Source organism: Dromaius novaehollandiae, chromosome 2 (genome assembly GCF_036370855.1).
Source record: "Dromaius novaehollandiae isolate bDroNov1 chromosome 2, bDroNov1.hap1, whole genome shotgun sequence".
Taxonomy (NCBI): Eukaryota; Metazoa; Chordata; class Aves; order Casuariiformes; family Dromaiidae; genus Dromaius; species Dromaius novaehollandiae.
Window position 1 is genome coordinate 102,323,217 of NC_088099.1, and position 25,174 is coordinate 102,348,390.

Here is a 25,174-nt window from a genome sequence, read left to right on the forward strand (position 1 = left end):
CAGAAAAGAAGACACAATTGATACAGTGATAACTTGTTTACAAATTCACCTCTTGCTTTGCCACAGATCTTTCCGGAGACTTACCAGAGTTTGTACAATGGCATGATTGGTTGCGTTCATATGTGCGTTGAGTGGAAAAGAGCACTCTCCATCACAGTAGTTGGCTGCATAGCCCTTTGGAGCGATTATCCAGTCCTTTTTAGGAAACAAATAGAACATGATTTAAATTAAGAAATTGCCAGCTTGTACAGACAACTGTATGCAATTAAGAGCAGTTGAAAATTTTCCACTGACTTTTCTTGAGGGCAAAAATGTGTTTTCACTGAAACGAAGTTTTTTGTGACTATGACTTTTCTGTGGACACATTGATTTTTTAATGTCTAAAGAATGGTGTACTTCTATGCACAGCTTAACTGCCATGAATGAAAACAGATTTATTTCTAAAGCTGGTGCGCTGGTGCCTTGTGGGAATTGTGGTTTGGATGCCTTTATGCAGCATTGTTTCCTGCAGGTTAGACCCTCTGGCTGAACTACCTTTCCTAGGTTGAATCACAGCCCCAGCTGGTGCTCCCTGCAGGAGCAAACAGTGCACACATACACACACACATACCCCTCCAGAATGGCAATGTAAAACACTGCTGTGGTGCCTCACAGATGCTGTACCTTAAGTACTCTTACAGGGATGTCAGTCTGCCATGGAGACTGTAACAAGTTTAGTTTGCCTAACTAACTGCTTTCTCCACCTGCAAGCAGGTGACCAGCCTCAGGTGGTAAGCTGCATGCAATGCCATGGAGGAAGGTGAAGCTTTTCCACAACCACACCCACCCACCCCAGAAATGACACAAAAATTACAGCTTTTCTGCTGCTGACACAAAAGAGCTGCTGGTAAATTGCAAATAACACTTGGCCCTTGTGTTACTATTCCAGAAAGCTGGTTTTAAAGTCCTATGACCAATTAGTATGAGAGGTTTCTCCTCCCTCAGTGCCTGGTCACTGTGAAAGGAAGTACTGGTACACCTCATGCATATTGTTCGTAGAGTATTTCCCCTTTACTCGACACCAAATACCTGGGCTAGGTTGAATTTGGCTAGTTTAAAACCTAGTAACAATACAGTAATAGAACCGAGCAGCTAGAGACTATTGCTGCAGCTTTGCTAACCAAGCTTACTATTTGAGCACTAATGTGGGTATGCCTTGGCATAGCAAAACCACCCATTCATTTTACGATATTGGCTCACTCATAATTTGCTCCAGTTTAACCAGGCTGCTCTTCACAGGACAGTTGCTCTCCCAACATGGAAGCCATTACTATGTAAATAAATTTCTGGATTAATACAGTGTAAAGATCTGGGGAAAATTAGGGACACACTGAAAGGAAGAGGTGAGCGTTTGCTTACTATATTAAAAAAAAAAAAAAGGTTGCTATGCTGAAGGAGGTAGCAGTGCCCAACAACAGGAGGGGTTTGCTGCCCTGCCTCTGTCAGGGCCCTTTCTCCACCCCACAAGTGGTCACCATACCTGCCCTCAAACTTCTGCAATAACCCTTGTGGATCTGCTGCCAGCCTTTGGTAGCATCTTACATTTTTTTGCTGTAGCCAGCCACTAGAAAGGTGAAGGCAGTGCCCTTGAGGCTATGAACACTGGCTTTCGGCTGGAATTAGGAACTTCAAAACTGGAATAGAACTGGAAGCAGGGCAAGTTAGCTAATAGGAAGGAGGAGCAGGAACGACTGTGCATAAGCAAAAGACAGCTGCACTAGCAAATAATGGGGTTGGAGTCAGCACACAGCCATAATCATGGCTGGCAGGAAGGCAGCAAGGCTGGAGTTCGCCCTCAGCTACAAAAAATGCTACTGTCCCATTAGCTGAGGGACAGGACCTTCAGGTGCTGGGTATTAAAAAGCAGCGAGGGCAGCCCAGGGATCTTGTCTTGAATTACAATCTGCAAAATCCTTAACTGACAGACATGGGACCTCCCTAACAAAAATGCTGAGTGACAAAAATAACAAGATGAGGGCATTCTTTGAAATACTACGTTTGATGACACTATGGATTGGCCCTAAATAACTTGTCCTAAACACCCCTCTGGCCCTGTGCTATTGCACTGAAAAACCAATCTTCAATCCCCCTACCTCAATCAGCGCTAATGCCTTTGGGCTGTATTTTACATCAGGTTAAAATTATGCTAACTGCTAGAAAAACTTGATTTGGTTAAAAACCAGTGTTTCTGGGGTGGACTGTACATCAGGGTAGGGAATTCTTATTAGAGGTACACAGATATGAGACCTTGCTTGTGCTGTGATTCTGTGAGTGGCAGAGAATGACTGTATATTTAAATCTCATAAAATACCAAGCTTCTTCTGGCTTCTATCAAATGTCACAACTATCAATATTTATTTGGCCTTCCCTGTGCCTGGTCTTAGTGGGGAGGCATGAGGGACATTTTAAAGCATAATGGCAGCCTCGAGTGGAATTACCATGACACTGTTTAGCTAACATTTCATAACAAAACGTCTAGTTTACTCAGAGAGAAACATCACACACCTGCCATCCCAAGTCTTGGAAGCTAACGTAAAGTTCATGCTTTCTGCAAGCTGTTTTTAAGTCGCTGCTGTTGTAATCTGTTAAAAGAAAAAAAAAAAACAGAACAGGAATTTAGAAAGTAAAACAGGCAGAGCATCACTGCAGGGCACAGCTGGAGAGATCTGCGTATGCGGAGGGCTCAGCAGTGGGAAATGGTGAGTGCCCGCAGCAGCTACAAGGAGAAGGGTGTTGAGGGACATACAAAGCTGGGCTGAAGTTTTTAAGATGCCTGCAGGAAAGGAGGCACCCGAGTAACACTAATGGGGTTGTAATGCTTTCAGTGTCCCTTAAAAACTTGACAAGCGGTGCTTGTAAAACACTTCTAGTAAAACAATTTCTTAAAAATAAATCTCTGTTCCTTCAGCCCAGCTCATACTGTGTCCCTGCTGTGCGCTCAAACTCGGCCCTGCTTTCTTGTGCGGCAGTTTCCGACGAGCGCTGCCCAAGGTGGTGTGTTCAAAATGCACGCCGTTGCTGCGTGAATTTTAACTCCGGGTAGGTTAATCGTTGCCTTGTGTGCCCTGTATTGATTAGCCAAGAGGCAGAGGTCCTTAAACAGCTATGTCCCATAGCCAGCCAAGCAGTTTCTCCCGTCCCTCACTGCGCCTAACATCTGGCCTGTCCTCGGCCACCACACGCAGCTCACGTAGCCCCTCAGCCATGCCCTGACAAACACGCGGCTCCTTCCCATGTCCTCCTAAACCTCTCCCACAACCTGTTTATCAGCAGTGCTTTTCAACACAAATGACACAGGATCCGTTAAATGCTAAACGTTAACTTGCCCATGGTATATGAAAGAGCATGGGCACCGGGCGCAAAGCTCCAACAAGAGACCTTTCCCCTGGTCACAGCACGACTCATGGTGATGTTTCACCAGCGCAGAGGCTGCTCAGATGGCCCTGCAAAATGCAGCTTTTGATTGTGAGTGGAATTTCCCATTTATATTTAGAAAGAAACAGGGCTCAGCGTGTGAACACCTGGAACCACAGCCCCGCGGAGAATGGAGGATTCAGGCTGTGACAGAGGGGCCTTTCACTTCCAGGTGGCTGCACAAATCCAGCCTTGATAGGCGGTGGCTGCATCTCATCACGCTCCCGATGGCTGCTGGACCTCAGCGGAGCAGCGTCCCCGCCACAGAAACCACCCACCTCCCCAGCAGGGCGGCCCAGCGGCCGGCGACAGCAGCCTGGGCTGGCAATGGGCGGTGAACCCACATTCCGTGTGCCCAGGCTGGTATTGCCTTGCCAGGCTGGGGCACTGCAGGGGAAGCATGTTTTCCCCCTAGATAAAAAGCCAGTACCCATCCCAAAGGGGTTATCCTGTTTATCATGGGGCAAAGGAAAAGCGACAGCAGCACTTCGCAATGGGAAACGAGAGAGAAGGCGGCAGAAAATTTGGAGGAGCAACATGGGCACTCATGTCCCCGGCCTTCGGCAACACACGGGTTCCCGTGCGCCCTGATCCCACAGGGAGGCTCTAGCAGAGCCTGGAGTTGAACACAGATTGCCAGTGCCTTTGGCCCATGTCTCAACCACAGGGGCCTTCTTTCCTATCATACGCCTCATTTACCACTACATGTAACTCTGTAAGCAGTCGGATGCCACACACTGATGCACGTGCCCCCCGCTGCCCTGCACGTTTCAGCTAACCAGCCCCCAGCACTGCTTGAAAGGGCACCAGCCCAGTACAGCTTTCCACAAATGCGGCAGCTGGGATAGAAAAACATTTTTAGTGACTTTTTCCTTGGCTTTGAATAAGCCTTTCTCTCTCTCTCTCTCTCTCTCTCTCTCTCTCTCTCTCTCTCTCTGTCTCTCTCTCTCTCTCTCTCTCTCTCTTTTTTTTTTTTTTTTTTTTTAAAGTTTGGGAACTACAAATGCAAATATTTATTCAAAAGAAAAACTATAATACTAAAAGCACATACAACTGACATTAAGGGCAGCATAGCATTACAGTTGGGTACAGTTAACACCTAGGGTCTGAAAAAACCCCGCACCTCGAAACAAACCTACCCTCCAAACCACCAAAGATTGGAGAGTTGTTTTTAGAAGCAGTCTGGGTTTTAAACTTCAAGGATTGCATTTCAGACTTTCAATAGAATCACTTCAATCGTGAATTTAATCAAGTTAGCCGTGCTGGGCAACAGCCTTCTGCAGCATAAACATGCTCTATTTCAGAAGCCCTCAGCATCAAGGATGGTGGTGGGTTTTTCTATTCAAGCTTTCCATTTTGAAAACAGACACATCCAGTAGAAATCATGATTTTTTTTTTTTTTTTTTTTTTTTTTAGATTAGGCTTTTCAGTTCCTGGCTTAGCCAAGGAGTAAACTTCTAGCAAGAGATGTTTCTAAATGATCAGGTCATAATGAGGAAATAAATGAGTAGTAGATACTTTTTTAGTGGTCAAAGGCTTCCATTTTAGTACCTGCAAATATGACTTGCATTATTCTTCCATGAGAAATATGCTGTTTTCTCAGGGGAAAACCATCTGTATTTGATAGGGAGTTACAGTGGTCAGTAAGATGGAGATTATCTGTTCATGACCAAGCAGGCAAAACTATGATATGTTCCAGTAGAGCTATGGTTTGCTCAAATCAGCTATGAGAAAGGGGAGGAGGCAAGGGAGGCAGAGAGGAGTGGGAGCAGAGGTTGTGAGCAATCAGAGGGAAAAAGAAGAGCTGCTTCACCAGCTCTATGGGGCGTAACGTGCTATGAATGTGCCCTCTCGCCCTGCATGAAACTGGCCCTGATAACGCACCCCCAGCTACCTGGTAGGCAACCGAGTACTTTGTCTGCCTTGTCCTGCAAATACTTTAGAGAAGGATTTTTCAAAATGTCACAGGGCCATGTCAAGTTCGTCATAGCCAGAGGTTTCTGAATCTGCTGCAATGCCGTAACAGCAGACTGAATCAGGGTGAGGAACTGGAACAAGCCCTCTCAAGTGGGTGCAGAAAGCCAGCCCATGCTTCCCTTCTGCTGAACACCCCAAAACTGTGGGAGTCTTTCATGTGAATGTACAAGACCTGGGGGGCCACTACTCCTGGGCTTATTCTCAGGTTTGGCATACGAGCTTCTTGCATTACACTGGGCAAGCCTCGCTTGCAAGTTACTTGTCTACTGTGCTTTAATTTGACTCTGCATTAATGGGGAATCTACTTTAGCCCAACTTTAATGATGTTCTAAACCTTTAATCAACTCTTAACAGTGGCTTTTTGAATTGGGGAAAAAAATCCAGCAATACAGACACATATCATAACAATCTGTTCTCCATGCTCTGCGGCTCGGCACATGGCCTAGAACCACATACTTCCAATTACAGGCCTGAGAAAGACGAATCCGCATGGTAGAGAGTTTTAGGTGGTTAGCTAAAGCTCGCTGAGCTATTGGAACTGGCCTCCATGCCACATTTTCTCCAAATCCTGGAAAGCAGTATCAGCTGCTCCAGTCCAGTGGGCTAAACTGTCTTAGCCCACATTGCCGTTTGAGGTGACTGACACTGCACGACCCAGCTCTCGAGAGGCAGGGCTACGCACTCCTCCCCGCCAAATCTACAGCGGGCAGGCAGCGAGGGCCGAAAGCAGAGCCTGCGGCCGAGGTACACAGCAAACGACTGGAGCGGGAACAGCTTAAACTGCCACAACATAATTTGCAAGAACTTGTTCAACAGAGACCTTCAAAATCCATGCGAGTTTAGGGAGCTTCTTTGGGAGCTCCTATCGGTCCTCTGTGGGTTTAGCAAAATTGTCTCTTTAGTATATTCAGTAGCACTAGCTTGGCACTTACAAGACACTGTGTTTAATCACATTGCAAACTGTTTGTCTAAAATGGAGATTTAAAAAAAAACAAAAGAAAAAAACCCTACTTCTGGACTTAAAAATAGCTTCCAGGACAGCACAGTTAAAACAGCGCAATTACGATGGCTCGTTTGCGCTGGACGTTCTCTGGCTTCACCGAGCTTGCACCTGCGCACAAACCCGACTTTCTGCTAGCACAGATGTTTCTCTTAAGGCTGGACACTGGCATTTGTGTTGCTTAAAGGGGAGAGAGAATAGTCTGACCCTAGTGATCCTCCTCCTACAGATACTTATGCACCAATCTTAGTAAATATTTATATATTCTTTGCCAGCACTTAACGTGGGAGAGGTTGTAAGAAATCTAAGTCCAATCCCTCTGAGAATACTCTTGCTGCTCCCGAGGTGCCAGTTTACCAAATTCCACAAGGTAATTAATTGCTTTGATGGTCCAAAATAGCTTTGACAGAGGTCTCCAAGGCCAGCCCCTTTTTCTCGGTGTTTGACTTTGGTGATTTGTCTGGATAAAGCCGGTGTAAATTGATCATGCAGTTAACAACAACCCACTTACCAGGAAAGTGATCTGCTTGGGTGGGAAGACATCCGGCTGAAGTGGATGTGCATGTGAAGGCACACACAGGTGCACAAGCGGCCATCCTGCTCCAGCCTGCACTTGAATGCTCTACTAAAGGGAAGATTTTGTTGCAAGATAATGATGTTTATTAACAAGACCATTGCCACCATGAAAGCATTTGGCTTTATTTACCTTCGGTGTTTGCGTGTGCTGCGCTCTGCGGTATTGTAGGCGCCAGAGGTATGTCTCTCGCGGTGAAGCGTTGTGCACGTACGCAGCACCGGGAGTTGGACAAATTAAATTCAGAACAGCAAGCGTAGAGACTTTCATATGTGACAACCTCTGCAAGGAAGGCCTTGCAGTAACAGATATGCCTCAACACTGTCTCAGTGGAGGAGCGTACGGCTGCTGGGTATGGGGGGAGCCCACCACGTCATCGCCCACCACGCAACCACGTTTAGGCAATTCACGGAGGATCTGACAGTATGGCAGCAAAGCTCTTCTGCCCTAAAGCCATGATCTGTTACGATAAAAAGAGCCCCCAGCTCTGCGGGTTAACTCGAGTCAGCAAAGGGGTTGAGAGCTGAACACATTGCAAGAAATCGTTGAGTTACGGACTCCAAATCTTGCAGATAACAGTGGATAACCCTCCTCTCACCCACCTCACTCTTCCACATCCGGGGCTACAGCTGATAGGCGATTTTCTGCCCCAACAGCCAGAAGTACTGCCTTTTCTTCCTGTTCATTTTCCTTCTACAAAAGGGCAGAGCTTGGCTCCAAGAATGTATTGACGCAGGACTCTATGTCAAGCAGTTTATAACCATGGGGGTTACTCGGTTCTGCTTTATATAAGCCAGTCATAATTACGTGTTCAAAATACAGGGAAATGAGCATTCTTGGCAAAAAAAATATAGGCTATATCTAGATTTTTATGCAGCAGCCATAACCTTAGCATCTGAGCACTCGGTACTGACTGCAGGATAACAACTACACATCAAAGAAAACACAGCGGGGCCCCATTCCTGCGCGTACCAGCAGGGGTCCATGCAAGGCCCAGGCTCACGGGGTTCAGCACCCATCCAGCAGCACGCTTCACACAGGGCAGAAACCTCCAAACGCTGTCCCTATTTATACAGTCAGTTGGGCTTTTTTAAACACAGCCTGCAACCCCCACCCCGAATCCCAGCACCTTCTCAGAAAGAGGCTCATTTTTGAACGGAGGCAAGAGCAAATCCCTGAGTATTCACTAACACAGAGGAGGGAAGGGTCAACCCACCAACAAGCGCCAACACGAGCCAGCTGCCTTGCACTCCAGGGCAGAAACTGCCTCACCCGCCTCCCACCCGCGCTGGCCCCAGCGCGCCAGGGGGACGGCATGAGGCATGGATTTAAGAACCCACTGAAGTAAAAAAGAAAAAAAAAATCCCTGTGATCTGTTTAATGCTAAAAACGTACATCGGTCTGCAGAGCAATCCCCACTGGGTCATCAGTGCCTCTTGGGCTGTTAAATCAACCACTTCTTAAGGAGAACAGAATCTAAGAGTGTCACTCTTAAAAAGGAAAATAAGCCGAGGTAGTCTCTCCTTTCTAAACAGAGAAACCAAACAAACGTACATCTCAACTTTAAATTGCCCTCTTTTCCCCACCCTTTAAATCCACAGAGGCTCAACTATACCTTGTTGACTACTAGACTGCCAAATTCCAGGTTTTAAATTAAAGCTGGCTTTGAGCTAGAAGAGCTCAAAAAAGCACTTGAAACCGCAAAATGACTGGCTATTTTTTTCCCTTTTGTCATTTTATAACTTTATAATCTAAAGTGTGGTTGTAGTCAAGAAAGCAGCAATGTAAAAATGGCCCTTTTTGCCCAATATATCTGCTCCCTCTGGAGCTTTGAGTCATATCTTCTGATTTAATAGTGGTGAAAATTTGTTTTTAGCACTGCAAAGCTTGCAGGGCTAAGGAGAGAAAGTTGGAGTCCATTCTGACTCCACTACCAGCACCACAAAACAGCAACACAGCAAATAATTTTCCCCAAGTGCTCTAAAAACATTAACAAATCAGCTCACACATCACCACAATGTGGGAGCGCAGCAGCTGAGCTCACCTGAATAGGAGAATTACATGCCGTGTACCTAACAACTGGCCTTATTGCTTGTAACATCTGCATGAATGGACTGCCCTTATGCTCTTTGCAAATCGATCATCGGGGGAGTAACCTTGTGAACAACCATGACACTCGCCTTTAAAAATGCAGCATGGAAGCCACCAAGTAAAGATAAAACTGAAAACAAGCCCCAGCGAACATGACAGATGAACTGATCGACCTGCGGGATTGGCAGAGGGCTCTTCCACGGGCCATGGCTTTCAAGCCCACGCTTTGGAAAGCAAAGCGAGCACGTTAACTAGATCCCAATGAATGGCAGCAGTGAGGGCTGATGTTGCGCCAGGGCTGCTATGGCGCTCCTCAGAGGGGACAGCCTGGGGATGTCCCCCAGGCCACCTTCTCCTCCCAGGGGGCACCAGCCTCAGAGAGCCTGGGGCAGAGCGACCGGCAGCTCTTCAGCTTTGGGGTACACAGCTTCCTCATGCCCAACTTGCAGTCCTGCCTGATTTACCTTCCTTTAAATGAACTTTGCCCCCAGCACCTGCTTCTTGCAGGAATTTGGGTTCCCCCTTGCCTTTGCTGACGTGCTTTTTATGATTTTCCATGCATGAAACCCATGACTTTTATTGAAGGTAGACCGGAGCAGATAATGGGGTTTTATGCGGGCAACACAGCACTGACTGCCACAGAGCCCTTTTAAAAAGGCAGCTCCATTTTGACCCACAAGCAAGGCAAAAATCACAGCCCCCGTGCTGGGTTGGACACGATGACACCTGCGAGGCAGTAAACACTCCCCCTGGATCGCTGCTGGCAAAGCGCCTTGTGTCTCCTCCCCACCTGTGGACTCCCCAGCCCCTCTGCTGACCTCAGGGGAAAACCTCTGGTGCAGAAGGACCTTTCCCTCCCGCTGGCAGCTCCTGCCTCTTCTCCCACCACACACAGCCAGAGCTGTGGCACTGCTGTCAATACCCACACCCGCTCACTTCTGTTTAAAGAAAGGATGTGCTTTGGACAGGCACTCCTCCTGGCACCACCACGCTGGCACTGGCTGGGCTCAGCCTAGAGCATTGTCTCACTCCTTCTGCCCTTAAAATCAGCAAAGCAACATTTTACCCCAACTGAGTTTGGCACTTGCAGCGGAGAGGGGACCGCAAGGCTCTGGATATCTGCATGCCTCCAGGCACAGGCACACACACTGTTGTCCAGGCACCACCGGGCACAGGAACACACACGAAGCAAAGTCACACTGCAGCACGGACCACACCAATACACCACAGCAGCAACACCCAAAGGCGGCCAACACTGCCGCCAGCCCAGCAGAACAGCTCAGCCACAACCTGGGCAACCAAGAGTACACCAGAGCCTATGGATTCAAACCCGCTAAAGTTTTGGTAGCATTGGCTTATTTCCCCGGGCAGTGTATGAACATGCACTAACAAAAGACAACCACATATCTTCCTTGTGGAACAGTCATTTCTAGATACAGGAAAAGCAGGGCTCCCATTGGGAAAGAAGGGGGCAGCATAAGCAAATTAATCAAGTAACTTGGAACAGGCTGAAATGTTTGAGAGGAAAGAAGGTACTCAACAAATAGAGCTTCCAGCACTGTGATGCAGGGCAGAGCTGCTGGAAAACAGAGAAGATTTTCTCAATTTTTGTCAAAATTTCAGAGCTGTCACAGCAGCACATGACAGCACACATAAGGTTGTTGTACAACCTCTCCAACACGCAACCTTTCCACAGCAAAACTGGCAAGCCTGCTCGCATGCTTGGAAATGCGCTTCACACTGCTGTGTTCCTACAAGGAAAAAAAAGAACTTGTGCTGTTCTACCAAGACTTTTCCAAAGAAAACTGAAAGAGGACTGTGCTGGAAAGGCATATGTGTGACATTATAAATCACAGGGCATGCCGAGATGGAATCTTCTAAATATCTTATTTCACAAGGCGTAATTCTAGGCAAACATTATCTGAGACTCCCTCTCCCATTCCCTTGCAGTTGTCATCTGTTCCTCCAAGGAAAAGCACCCCACCTCATGCCCCCCTTCTTGCTTTTGCACACTGAAGCAAATAGAAACATCACAAGATGCTGTCCCAGCTCCCAGACAAAATGGACATTGCATAATTACCTGTGACACTAGACACTCTGGAAACATCCTGAGCCTGGCTGGAACGGTTTCTACTCTGCTGCCTGCGCCTGCTTGTCGCTGATCTAGTCGTCCGGACATGAACTTCACTCACTTTGAAAAAGGCCACCATGAAAGGCTGTTTGTCATATGGGCCATCTCGGCCTATAAGGCCTGCTTCTCTAGGATTTACACTGAAACCTTCAAATAAAACAGAAAAGCTTGTGTTAGCGAAACTGGGAAGGATGGATTGCTCTTTTCAGCACTGCCACTTCCTCTAAGCAGGATTTCCTCACTTTTTGCTCATGCTATTTTTATCATTGAACATCCCCCTCCTGCCACTACAACATTTTTATGACAGCACCCCATCCATCCTTGACAAAAGGCACTACTACAGTGCCTGACCCTTTTTTTAATCCCTTCAGCATCTCTACTCCATTTTAGGTATTAAAAAGGTGCAAGAGAGAGATATATAAAATGCAAAGCCCACAAGCATCAGGAAATTAGTTCTGCTGCCTGAGAAGCACCCAGAGCAGAGTTAGGAGACCTCTGGGATGCAGAGGGCAAAGAGACAGGGTGCTTTTGTCAGGAGCACAGGGATGGGTTCTCAGCATATCTGGGGAGGTGGAGGCTGGCATTAATATTTTTTCAGGAAGAACAGTGGTTCTCAGGTCTTGTTTGCCCCCACAAGTGTACCCAAAAACGGGATGAAGCAATAGAACATGAACACAAGATTGGAGACCAGCTCTCACAGAGGGAGGATGCCATTTTCATCTTTTTCATTTTCCATTCATGTAGACCTCCATCCCCACTGCTTATCCTCTGATGCTCAATCCCATACTCTTTTGCAGGCTCTTTTCTCCTTTTCCAGCCTCCCACTGCAGCCTCCCCTTTTCCACCTTTCAAAGATTCTGCGGGCTGTGAAAAGCTATTGTTTCAGCTGGCCCTCAGAGGGACCACCTCTGCCCTGTGACCACATTGCTTCTCCCATGCAGGGCTCCCACCCTTGGCTTGCTCAGATATGAGCAGCAATGGGGGCCGCAGCAGCCCTGAGGGCAGCACCCAGCTCTCAGCCAAGCCGTAAGCCCACGCAGGGGCAGGTGTACCATATACCTGCCCATTTTCTTCCTGTCACACCTAAACTTAACCCAAGCTGGGGTCCCAGCTCCATGCCCCCTTCCATGACCAACTGAGAAACCACGACCCTATCCCAACCCAACTCTGCCAGCTCATCCTGGTACTGTCCAAAGATACCTGATCTCACCCGTGGGTTAAGTGTAGCTTATCTGTAGTTGCTTCCCTATACAAACAGGACTAGCAACAGATTAGAAGTTGACAGCCTTCAACCCGTGCCCTCAGATACTTCGCTCGGGGTATTCGCTACAGCTGCCAACGAAGGTACAGTGCTCATGCCCCCACACTACCACCAGTCTCTACTAGCACCACTTCCAAACAGCAACAAAAAGACTCACAAGATGATTAGCACGAATTGGCCCGTAACCTACCATCCCGGGTCACCACGCTCAGCTGGAGCCCCATGTTGTGCTGAGGGTTCATCACCCACATGTTACTGGTGGCAGTGACATCAAACTCCAGCCAGCCTTCCTCAGAGGCCCACACCACCCGGGTGTCCAGTAGAAACAGGTCAGAAGCTCTGCAGAGGAGAACAGTAATGACAAGATTGTGCTGTCTGGGATTTTCTCCACTGGCTTTCCCTGTTACAGGACTGGGAGGAATAGAAATTGCAATTGTTAAAAGTGATGTTAATAGCTAGAAAACCAACCCCCAAAACCTACTTGCTTGTATCCAGAGTTTTACCATGTGACACACATATTCCTGCACATTAAATTCAGGATTACAAAGGTTTTTCACTGTTTTGCTTGAGGAAAGCAATCCTAGTTCTTAGATTTGGGTGTTACTCCACTGGCAAATGATTCTTAAGCCATGCTTCTTCCTGAAGAATGTGATTTTAGCCCTGGTTGGACAGTGGAGAAATTACCAGCATTTCCGGACATTTAATGACTTTTGTCAAAGGGTTTTTGTGCTTTCAGCCCACCTTCCCCACAACGAGGATCTACCACAATTGACGAAAATAATAATAATAATAATAAAATCAAGTAATGGGCCAAGTATCAAATGGTCAAGGAAAATGAACTGCTATACAGCCTCTAAAGACATTTTGCTGAGGCATATCAACAGGGATTAGAGAGTCTTGTTCCAAGGCTGCCCATGCTGGATGTCGTTTATGGGCTTCAGCTTCAAATGCTCTCAAGTCTATGCCTTTTCTGCAGGATCAGATTCCCACTAAAACTCACTTCAATGAAACTCACTGGAGGAGCACCCAGAAAAATCCCTGCATACCTATTCTGACTGTATTACATGCCTGACTTTCCTGTGTGGATGAGCTACAATTCTTATCTTGGATCTGTGGTCAACATTACAAAATGGATACCTGGCACTGATTCCACCTTCACATTCTTTCCTCCCCCCCCTCCCCCGAATATCTTTCTAACAATAACTTAATGGAAATGAGTGAACAGGGTACCTGTCCCTTCCACCCATCAAAGGTTAACTTTGAAAAAAAAATTGTTTGAGTTATGTTTTATTTTTGGCCAACTGCTATGTCATATTGCCCAGCATCTTGGTTTACATGAGATCACACACAGAAAAATAAGCACTTCAGTATATTAGGGCTCCTAGTGCGGTTATTTTTAAAATGTGGAGGCTTTCCTCCACCTCGTTGGTAGCCACACGCTCTGTGGTTGACTCAGCAGCCTTTCCCACAGGAGTCTTTACCACCGTTCTTCCAACAGGAAGGGCGCTTCAGGAACAACTCTGATCTTCACCTCCAACAGCAGTGAGGGGCTGGGGCTGCCCAGCTGCTATATGTTTTGTAAGCCTTTGGGTTGAAAGATTTGGGCTTTCCCAGGCGTGGTATATAATTTGAAGCACTACTTAAAGGAGGTTGCAAACAGCAGCTGCAGCTGAGACCCCTCTCCAGGTTAAGAGGAATGAACTGCTAGATCATTCCCATGCCTTAATAAGACTTAATAAGACAGACTGATCCTTTGCAATGCTTGAAATGGGCTATATCTGAAAATGGGTTTTCCTAGCACCTATTCTGCCCTTCCTCACCACACTGCTTTTTGATCTCCTGTCTCAGCTCCCCTCCTTTAAGTTCCATGTTCTCCCCCACAGTCGCCTGCTCCAGAGAACCTCCCACTAGAGCCTCCAGATTACCATAGCTTTGGCGTTATTTCCACACAAACCAAAGAGGCCCAGCTGTAAAGCTGCTGGGAACTCTGTATGAGCTTTCATGAACATTTGACGGGTCTACAATAATGCAAAGAGGAGGCTCAGAGCTTAACTCCCCTTGCCTTACACTTCGTGAAGGTACTTGGGCATCACAGAGCTGTAAAGCCAGAAAGGGCCACAAGGCATCATCTAGTCCATCCCCTTGAACTTCAGGAAGGATCAGCTACATCCATGTTTTTCCTGAGATGTTTGTCCTGCTTAGTCTGGAAGGTTTCCGGTCTCAGGAACTACTCAGTCACTCCAGGAAATCAAATGTGCTTCACTTCAAACATAATGAATTTTTTGTTGTTGTTTTTTGGGGTTTTTTTTGCTTTTCCCCATAGTATCTAACGTAAATCTTGTTCCACTTAAAGCCCATTACTTCTTGTTGTGCTGAGTGTGAGTATAAATGAGGATCCCTTCCCCTTTCCCTTTCTTTTATTTAGCCTTTCATGTGTTTGGAGACTAGAAGAGGAAGAAATGACAAAACAATCGCCCCTTCTTCAAGAAACACAAAGTCTTTGATCTTTCCTTGTGGGTCATGTTTTCTAGACTTTGGCTATTCTCATCGCTCTGTATAGACCCAACTCCAACCAAGATCTCACTGATGCTGAATACAGTGGAAGGATAATTTTCGTATGTCTAACAGACTGTGCCTCTGCTCATACATCTCAGAATAGTATTTTGACTTTTTCCTAAAACTCACACTGTTAACTCATGTCCATCTTGTGATCCACTACAAACCTTAGATCCATGGTCCTGAACTGCAAAGTACCCACTCGTTTCCTTTGGTGACTTGGCATGCCTAAATGTAATACCTCACACTTCCTACCAAATCACACTCTTCTTCTCCTGACTGAACATCCATTGAGATTATTTAAAATATGGACTTGTCTTCCAGTGGGCCTCTCCCAACTCCCCCATAAATGTAAAAACTGCCTCACCAAGGTAAAATACTACCAAATGAGAATCCCACATTTCACACTCACTTTGCACAGCTTTAAATTCCTTTATAAAACACAGAATAATGGACAACTGGCTTTTCCAGTCCAGTTAACTCTTTGCAAAAAGGTTCATACAGCACTGTTTTATTTAATCACCTCCTCTGTTTAGCTGGCTCTTCCTTTTTATGGGTATATAAAGCTAATTGTTAAAGATTCACACAGATACTTAAGGTTACAGCAGTAGTGCTAGCTGGTAACACGTCCTAATACTTTCTGCTTAAGTCTCTGCTTTCAGTTAATATTTGATAAAGTCACAACAACTGCTTTACCTAAACCTCTCCAGTCTGCACATCATTGCACATCATTTCTGACTGGTTATGTTTTTGGTATGAAAGTTTCAAACAATAGTTAGCCATATATTTCCAAAGACAATATTAGGAAAAAAAATAGAAATTTGCTCACATAAAAAAGAATCTCATCTATTCAACTGAGAGTCTTTAACCCCACTCCATTTTTTTTCCCTGCAGAATGGGGCTGTATGTTTTCTCCTCCTTTAAGAAAATCACCTCAAATTTGGCCAACCAGTAAGTTGTTGAAAATTGTTCCCATACAGGCTAAAAAGAGACTCAGAGTTTAGCAGCTAAATTCTCTGGATGTTCCATCTGCAGGGAACATGCTTCCTCCTCCTCTCCCCCTTGGTAAACCCAATGCCATGTACCACCTGAGGGGAGTCTGCTCTGCCCTACAGGTGCACGGCAGAAAAGAAATGTCCTTGCTATTCCTGACAAAAAGCCACACCATGTCTGGTCCTGGCACGGAGACCAGGAGATCTCCCATGCTGGACTCGAGGCAGAAGAGAAAGAAAATCTAAGTTGAATGGGAAGGGTGCTGGACCTGGTGCAACAGCGGGGGACACAGACACACAAGGACCAAATAGGGAGGCCTCAAATAAAAGTTGAAAGCCTACGGAGAAAAGGGAGCTCTGTTATCACCACGTACTCTGTGAATCAAGCTCACTGTTCCTGACTCAGCATTCCTCTGCTTCTAAAAGTATTTGTTAAACTACTGGCATCTTCCTGTGGGGACGACTCACGGAGGATAACAACCTACTATTGCTGCCATTTGTGGTGATACTGCTGCCAAGAAACTCAAGTGGCAGAGGTGTGTGGTGTAAATCCCACAGTTCCAGTCCTGCCCGTAACATTCACGGGGAAAGGCAGCCTCCTGATTGAATTTGCTTTTCTTTTTTTCCAGTTATGGTTTCTAAAGACCATGGAAATCACATTTATTCCATTCTTCTCCCATTAAGACTGCAAAAGAAAGACAGGAAGCATAAGAGATAAAGTTGCTGTTTAGCCTTATATTATTGCCACTCCTGATGCTGGCCCATAGGGCAATTGAGGTGGGGACCATTTGTGCCTTCTGTGTTTGGTAGGTCCATATGCTGCAGCCTTACTTACTGCAAAAAGTTGGATGAGCCAATGAACAGGGGACTCCTGCAAGTCAGTGGGCAGTGCTGGATAACAGCCTTGGAGAGGTGGATTTCACTCTCATATGGTTCCCCTCTGGTGCTTGGGAATTCTCTGCAGAGCAAACTTACAGTTTAGGATGAAAAGTGCATTTGCCACTTTCTGAGTGTCCAAAGTGAAAAGCCTGGCCCAGGTTTTCAGAAGAACCCACAACTGCAACTGAAGTAAGCAGAGGTCTGTTCTGAGTAAAATATGTTATAGAGTGCATATACTGGGGAGGGGGGAAGTCCATCAGAAAAATCCAACTGAAATTGGAGACAGTTTACTCTCACCTGACTATGCATCAGCTTCTTGTTTGCTTGACCAGAATAATGCCACCACCTTCCCCTTAGAGCCATGTCAAGAAAAGAAATGGTTGGGGAAGCAGTCAAATATCAGACCGAAGAGTGCTATACAGAAGCAGATGAAAGGCCATATTCAAAGCCGAATCTGGAGTGGACAAGAAGGTGAGAAATGGATCATATTCAGAGCAAGTCATATGAAACAAAGTATTGAATTTCTATTCATTAAGTGATCATATCAATCCTGTGCAGTAAGGCAGGCAGTGGTCTTCCAGGATGAAGTATGCATCCATGTATACGGACAAATTAATTGAAAAATATCTCAAAACTTTAGCATTTGAGAATATGAGACATGAGATGGGGACCTGAGGGAAACCGGAAGGAAGCATGAAGAATGAGGAAAATTGGGAAAAGAAAACTGGAGGAAATGCATGAGCCAACATCTATAACCAAGAAGAAAAGAGTATCTTCCCTTAGCATAGACTGAGGGAAAGGAGAGTCAGACCACAGGTTTCATGCACATCCAACTCCACATTTCAAGGCTATCAAAGGACCTCTGGCATCTGCACAACAGTATGGAGGATTTTCAAATGCAGTGTACAGAAGAGACATTTCATCATGAAAATAGTTCCTTATCATCATCTCTGTCTAAACCTGCCTCCAATCTCTTATACATCTCTTGTCATACCTCATTGTCACTGTGATATCTGACAGTCTCATCTTTATTTTCAGTGTGCTTAACTACCTGGATGAGTTTAACTACTGATTTGCATAATAAGGGTACTACAGGCATAGTGTGTATTAGGCTTATATTATTAAAGGGAAGCACGTGAATGGGAGAAACTGAGGCAATGAGCTGAAACAACCTTCCTGAGACAAGGGGGAAGAATGGGAAGATGTGAGTTAGGGATTCCTGACTCAAAACAGGAGCTCTTTGTTCTGGATCAGCGCCATGAAGCTGAAGGCCGAAAAAGTAGATGGAAGTGCTTCCAAAGCCTTCAGAAGACTTTGGAGCAGGACTGACGAGCTAAGGTCAAGAGAGCAAGCACAAATGGCTGAAATAAACAGAAAGCAGTACACAGTTTACAGGAGATATACGACCTGTGGTATTCAGAAGGCAGGATTTAGCTTCAGTGCCCTCAGTGAGCAAGTTGATTTGTCAGATATAAATATCATATACAGCTACTATTCTTAACACCAGCATCCTAACCATGTACTCAGGGCATTTATAGGAGAAACAGTTTTCATCTAATTTTAGTGCTTTTTCCCCCTGCAGCATAAATATTTTGTTAACTGAAACCTCTGTGTAAACCTTTTAACAAAATGTCTCTGGGTGTTAATTCACTTTAATTGAACACTAATTAGAATAGAATTCAGTCAAATTAGTAACCAGGTCAAGTGATTAATCTTAGTTACTACACTTAGTGAAATGTTCAGATTAAAATAATTTCTCTGTTCTGGATATACATTACAACATGGAAATTTGCTACAGGAAAAACACCAAAGCTGTAAAAAGCTAAATTTAAAGACGTATATGTTGAACTAGATTTTTTACTTTCCCACCCTCCCTGACTTTTTTCCCCCAGCTGGGCAGAAGTTTTACCAAGGAGGCAGTGAGAATAAACAGAACTCTCACCTTCAAAATGACCAAGTTAAAGGTCTCTTATTTAAATTACAGATCTCACAACATTTCTGGCCCAGCTTCAAAGCTCGCAATTACCCAGGTGTTTAAAGGATTGTTACGCATCAACAGCCATTTACCAAAGCATTAATTACTATAAGTCTCTAAAACTTTCCTCAGCTGAACCTTTTCGTTTACTTTTCTTCAAAGACAAGTTGACATAATAGTCTAGACTGCTTAACAGCACTTTCTGAAAAGGAAATATTCAACAGAAGCGTATGGGATTTACCTTTTTAATTAATGTACTTTCAAAATACTCTTCTCCTCTGTGTACCTCAGGATCTGAGTCTTTAGTTTGTACTGATGTCAACCTTCTGTAAAAATTATTTTGCATATAATAAACTATCAAGGTCATTTGCTCTTACCAACTAAGAGTAAAACCTGCATCCACAACAGATGCAGTCTTACAGAGTTGAATAGAGCTAAACACAGATAAAATTTTGAAACTATCGCCTTTCAAAACTGTAGATCCTCCACCTTCCTGTAGAATTTAGAAGTTGCTTTCAACTAAAAAACCAAGTTTTTTATTTATAGAACATCCTGTCTGTGGAGTTTACATGACACGGAGTACTGCCAACAGGCATAATACAAAATCTTAACAACTTGGTACATATAAATAACCACTACTGCAAAGATTAAAAGGCACTCTACGAAATTTAATTAGTTAGCACTCATCCTCACAGAGAGCCTAAGGCAAGGGGATGCCAACACCTGGAATGAACTTCCATGGAAATCAAAGGGAGACTGCATAATTTTATGGAAAGAAGTAAGATTGAGTTTAACTGTGACCGTCTAGTCTTGAAGAAGCTATACCACCCCTGGGCCTGGAGGAGAAAAGAGATTTGCAAGCCCTACAAGACTGCCTTAGAAGCTATGAAGGAAACATTAAGAGATGTCAACCTGCCGATGAAGTTACTTTCCAGATCTAACCAGCAGTTGGGCACTAATGGGTGAGGACTGACAGCCAGCAGAGGATGAAGCACAGGATGGAGATGCTGGGACACTCTGCAGGGGCTTGGCGATTCGATGCAGGTGGAGGCGAGCAGCCAAGCTGCAAAACCATCAGCAACCCCCAGCAAAGCCAACACTGGCATTTGAGTGCAAAGGTCTCCCCAACATCGAGTTCAAAGTCTTAAGCTTCACAGCTCTGAGGAATAAATATTTTACCAACGGGAACTCTGGGAAAAAAAAGAAATTCTCCCAAGGCCCAGGGATAGAACATGTATTTCTCATTTCCTTGGCTAGGATTTAATCACTCTGAGGGGTATTCTGGCTGTAATGTACTATAACTCAGAATTTAAATGCAGTTTGAGCCATGAAGATGGGAGGGAGGGTAATGGAATAGTGTTTATCTCTGTCCTTTAAGAAAAGAAATAAGGCGTTTAAATTGTATTCTTTGGTTTTGGAAGGAAAGACTAACCAGTCGCGAACTAGTAAGCTTCATCCAGAATAACTTTGACTTTCAAACCACTAAAAAAAACAACAACCCTAAAACACAACAAATCACATAAGCACAGTCGGAGCTGAACTGAAATGCTGACAGACACTTCTCTATAGCATCATGGAAACAGCTCTATAATATACAAATATATGCACACTATACACAAATCTGACCTTAACTTGAAACAGATTGATGCTAGCTTTGTGATTTGTATTACACAACCCATTCCAAAAAACAGTTGAGGACAGTTATTTATTTTCTAAGCTATAAACACTGCTGGCAAATCAATTTGCCCTTTAGATTAGAAGCCCAGACCCTATTTGTATAAATATCCTGCTGCAAAGAGGAAGACTTTATTACCACTGTAACTGGCAGCTAAAAAACAGTAACAGCTCTAACCCTTAAAGAATTATGTTCAGCAGAGGAACACATTTACTAGATGGTCAGTCTGGAGGGCACACCTATGCCGGTATATGTCTTATCACACAGGAGGAATCTTTCGGTACATCAACTTCTCATATTTCATCTTGGGTGCAAATGAAACTGTTTAATAAACTTTGACCATTAAGGTACCGTATCTTCCTTTGATCATTAGCACAGGCCATTGCTTCATGTTTTTTATAGATCAGTTGTTTGGACAGTGTGGGAGTGTTCTGAGGTCTGTATTAACAGGATATTTACACTTGAAAACATACTAATGATCCAAACCAAGGACTGACATCTTTGATCAACCACAAACTGCCTGCCCTCCCTAGTCCTAACCTGACACCTCTCTGGGTGAGAGCAAAGAAGTTTCAAGAAAGAAAAAGAAATTAATGATCTGCTTCCAGAGATAAACTCATTTCTTTCCTTCACTTCTAAAAGTCTCACATGGTTAACCACTCACAAAGGGCATCAGAAATCACAGAGTGCTTTGCCGGTCTTCCACAAAATCAGCGCTGTACCTTTGCAGCCAGCCAGACACAGGTTTTTGCCCCTGCCTCAGTTCTGCCTCAGCATCGCAAAAAGCAGGAGAGGACAGGTTGGAGCATCACCAGTTGTGCCGCCTGTGGAGACAACACAGCCCCCTCAAGTACGCACGACGGGGGACCAGCACTTGAAAGCGAGCACAAGGTGTGTCCCTAAACTGCTGCTTTGGCAAAGCTCCCCCACCTTTTACACCTGCAATAAATAAGTAAACAAGAAACCCAGCCCAGACCTCAAATGGCACAGTTTCTTAAACTCTGGAGGGTGAGAAGCTGAAAGCAAGCAGCACCGGGTGGATGTATCACCACGTTGCCCCTCCTAACCTCGGACTAGCCCACCGCCTGTTTCAAAGTCTGAAGTCGTGCCGCGCAGAGCAAAGCAAACGTCACCTCGGTTCTGTTTTATAAGTCTCTTCTCCACACAGTCAGAAATCTGTGCAGCACACAGTTGGCCATAAGTTTCACCTATCATAAAAGCTTCGTTAATCTCTTTGCAGCCTTCCACTGACAACTCCAGCGGTTTGTGTTATTACATAATGTGGCCGTTACCCCTGGTTTGGTTTTAAAACAAAAGCTTAGTTTCTAGGCACTATTTTTTTTACCTTATGGAAGGGTGGAAGGAATGGGGAGATGAAAATATTACTGACACAAGTGAGTCAGTATTAAAAATGTTTTCTTTTTTAAGAGAGAAGGTACTTACACCACACTGTCCTGAATGCATGCTTCATTGCCTCCAGACTCCATGAGTATTGTTTTCATATTTCTGATTGCTTTAGGCAGGAACAGCATCAAATAACTCCCTGAAGGTTTTTTTGTGCTTTTTTAATAAACATTGATCTCCAATCATTCTCATCCTTTCTGCATAGACCCTTATCTAGAAGACAGTTTTGAATGGGCCTATGCAATCTTTGTCTTTAGACTTGCCTATGAGGGCGAGACAAGGCTTGATAATTCAGTAACAGGCAGCCATGGTAGAAATTTTAGGCTCGGGCTTGGTTTTGGTTTCAGCCATCATGCTGTGCCCTGGGGGAACTGTCAGAATTGCCCTGTGACTCCATTAAACAGCGCTCACATCTGGATTGGAGTCTCACACTTGGGTGTTACTGGTGTCATTTTCTGCTCAAGTAATACTGAATTAAGCCATTTCTTTGCACTTAATCAGAACCAATGGATACTTCCATGCTGTGAGCTTTGGTGAAGCTTTGTATTTACTGCATCTTTCTCTGTACTTATCTATTGCTTCCTTGCCCCAAAATCATTTAGGCAGGTTTCTCCTCTGTCTTTTTTTTTCCTGAAAGGCACACACTGCCTTTCACTTCACTCCACTTTCACTTCTGGAGCACTGGTTTAAATCCAGACTTGACAGTTGTCCTATTAGGAATTATTTGCGCCTGAAAGTATTTCATTACCTACCAAAATGACTTAGGAGGTTCACTGTAGAGACCAGATAATTGTCTCAAGACAACTGTTAACCTCATAAAAGCCAAGCTCAGCTTGGTGTCTTTGAACTTTCTCTCGAGACTGCCAATGGTGATTGAACAGATATCCTATATGGCCTTCAGAGATGAATTTTCCAGACCAAAAGAAACATTTGACAACAGAGTAAGATGAAAAAGGGTGCTACTTCAGCTTCATATGTTTCACCTGCCAGTTCACTAATGAGAACTCACAATCTGTACGGACTCTTCCTTATGTAATACAATGTCACCAAATGCCAGGAAATATCAGGCTGTCACTCAAACCATTAGTCTAAAGGAAGTATGACACAACACTTTTTTTTTTTTTTGAGTCAAAGACAGCTGTTATTTTCTGGCTTTTTAAGATGTCTGCTAGAACACTACAGAAGCCTCAGAAATATTCAGCAAGCTTCTTTCAAAAAAATACTGCTTTTTGTCCTTGTTCCTTCTGGGGTTCCCAACAGGAAAAGAAAACATTATATTCCAAATCAATTCATCAAGACAAAAGAAAAAAAATGTACTTACAACTTCACTTATAACTTTTCTTTTTTCTAGTAAAAGCAAATGAGTGAATTGATGATCAACAAATAAAGTCACTCGAAGAATATGGCATCCCAGAAGACTCTAAGACAAAAGACAGCTTTTTCCTCTATGCAGAGGTGTTAGTGAACAGCTAAACACAACTTTTTAGTATGTGTTTTCAAGAATGTTCAAAGCCCCAAAGTCCACCCACATCACCAACCTGGCTGCACATTTGAATCAACAACAGTCTATAGAGTCAGAACTTAAACTGAAGGTAACATTGAAGAGTGATAAGCCGCATCTAACATCTCATTATAACTCTCTTTTTATACTTGTATGTTTTTAATATAGTGCTGACAATTTTTATATATATACTTTCATATACATAGAGATACATACTTAGATACAGATACAGATAGAGAATACATACATATATACAACCACACATATCTTCATGTGCATTTTTATGTTTTATACATCTAAAACAGTCCTTTAAGCTGAAAGGAAAAAGGGCAAAAGGGGGGCATGTTCTTTTTACAGCTTCAAGACTTTATGACCTTCATTTAGCCCACATCTGTGTAGATGAGAATCCTCGTGACGTGTCCCACAGCCTCATCCAAAGTGCAAGTTTCTTTAGTCGAACATCTCCTTCCTTCCCCCAGCAAATAAATAAATAAATAAATGACAAAAAAAAAGAAGCCTTGGAGCTGACTAGATGAGTCAGAGATTAGTAATGACCGACAGACACTCATATCTGGGTCACCAGACCAAGTCTGGCCTGTGTCACTAGGGACTGAGCGTTCCTGGCAATTTGGCCTGGAAGAAACTGCTTTATGATCTTCAGCAGAAACAGCAGGATGCCCTCTGGCACACGCAGTTGGCAGCAAAAGAAGGCAACTGGGAGATCCCAACTACTCACCAGCTCTGGAGAGAGAGCGCCCTCGCCATTCCCATCCCAGATGCCACCTCTGCTCTGCATATACACAGCTGTCGATCACGTATAAACGCTAAAGTACATAGTGCCTAAGGATGCGTATCCCAGCTTTGCAATGCCATCTATTTTTGGCATGTTTCTTTGTTTGAAATAAAGATATAAGGTGCCAATGTCATTGCTGTATACAGAACTAACAGCCATTTTTGGATCAAAGATTTTGCAAACTTGTTGGGAATGGGGAATGTTAGTTGCTCTACCCTGTACCTAATTCTCTTTCTTGCAATGCACTACTTGCTTGCCCCGTTTACTCTAAAAGAATGCTACATACACATAAAAGTTGACAATTCTCCTTAGAAGAGACAACTTGAAACCTGATGTAACTCTACGCCCTGCTTTGGCAATTATCACAGAGCACTGTATTTATCTCTTTGAACAACACTTTGAAAAGATTTTCCTTCAGCTCCGGTGATGGGACCTGCACTTATGAAATGTAAAATAGACCAATTCTCACAAATGTTTTAGTCTATTTGGCCAGAAATGAACAAAACAGCTAACATCTACGAAATCTGCGTGACCATGGGCTTTCTATCAGCTCTGAAGAAAATGTGCATTGACATAACATCCTACCTAGCAAGCACAACACCTAGAAGACAGTCCACCAACTCACAACCCAAAGTGCTAAGGGAACATTATCCTCTTATAACATAATTCTCCACTGACACCCCTATTTCCAGTATTTCTCTCCTTTTCCATGAAGGCCACACTGCCCACAGCACAACTATCAGATGTTTGAAGTATAAATTACTCACAACAGTAATTCATCAAAGGCAGATCCCCAAAAGCAGTATCAATGCAAAGGCTGGAGAAAGAAGCATTAGAAAGAAAGCACCAGGCAAACCTTCACAGAGGAAAGAATATGTCACTTTTTTAAACACTGATGTTTCTTAATTCCTT

The 25,174-nt window shown here is 44.4% G+C and overlaps 1 protein-coding gene across 3 annotated transcripts in view; it reads right to left on the reverse strand.

The window, feature by feature from the left end:
* The window catches only part of BMP6 (bone morphogenetic protein 6), a 118,676-nt gene that overhangs the window by 22,786 nt on the left and 70,716 nt on the right, over positions 1 to 25,174 (reverse strand). For 2 of the 3 annotated variants that reach the window (XM_064507063.1, XM_064507062.1), the window contains exons 3-6: positions 12,678 to 12,898; positions 11,176 to 11,373; positions 2,545 to 2,621; positions 85 to 195 (exon numbers count right to left, since the gene is read on the reverse strand). In XM_064507063.1, coding sequence (XP_064363133.1) covers positions 85 to 195; positions 2,545 to 2,621; positions 11,176 to 11,373; positions 12,678 to 12,898 — 607 coding nt within the window. The remainder of the gene's footprint in view (positions 1 to 84; positions 196 to 2,544; positions 2,622 to 11,175; positions 11,374 to 12,677; positions 12,899 to 25,174) is intronic. The other variant, XM_064507064.1, reaches the window with a different exon arrangement.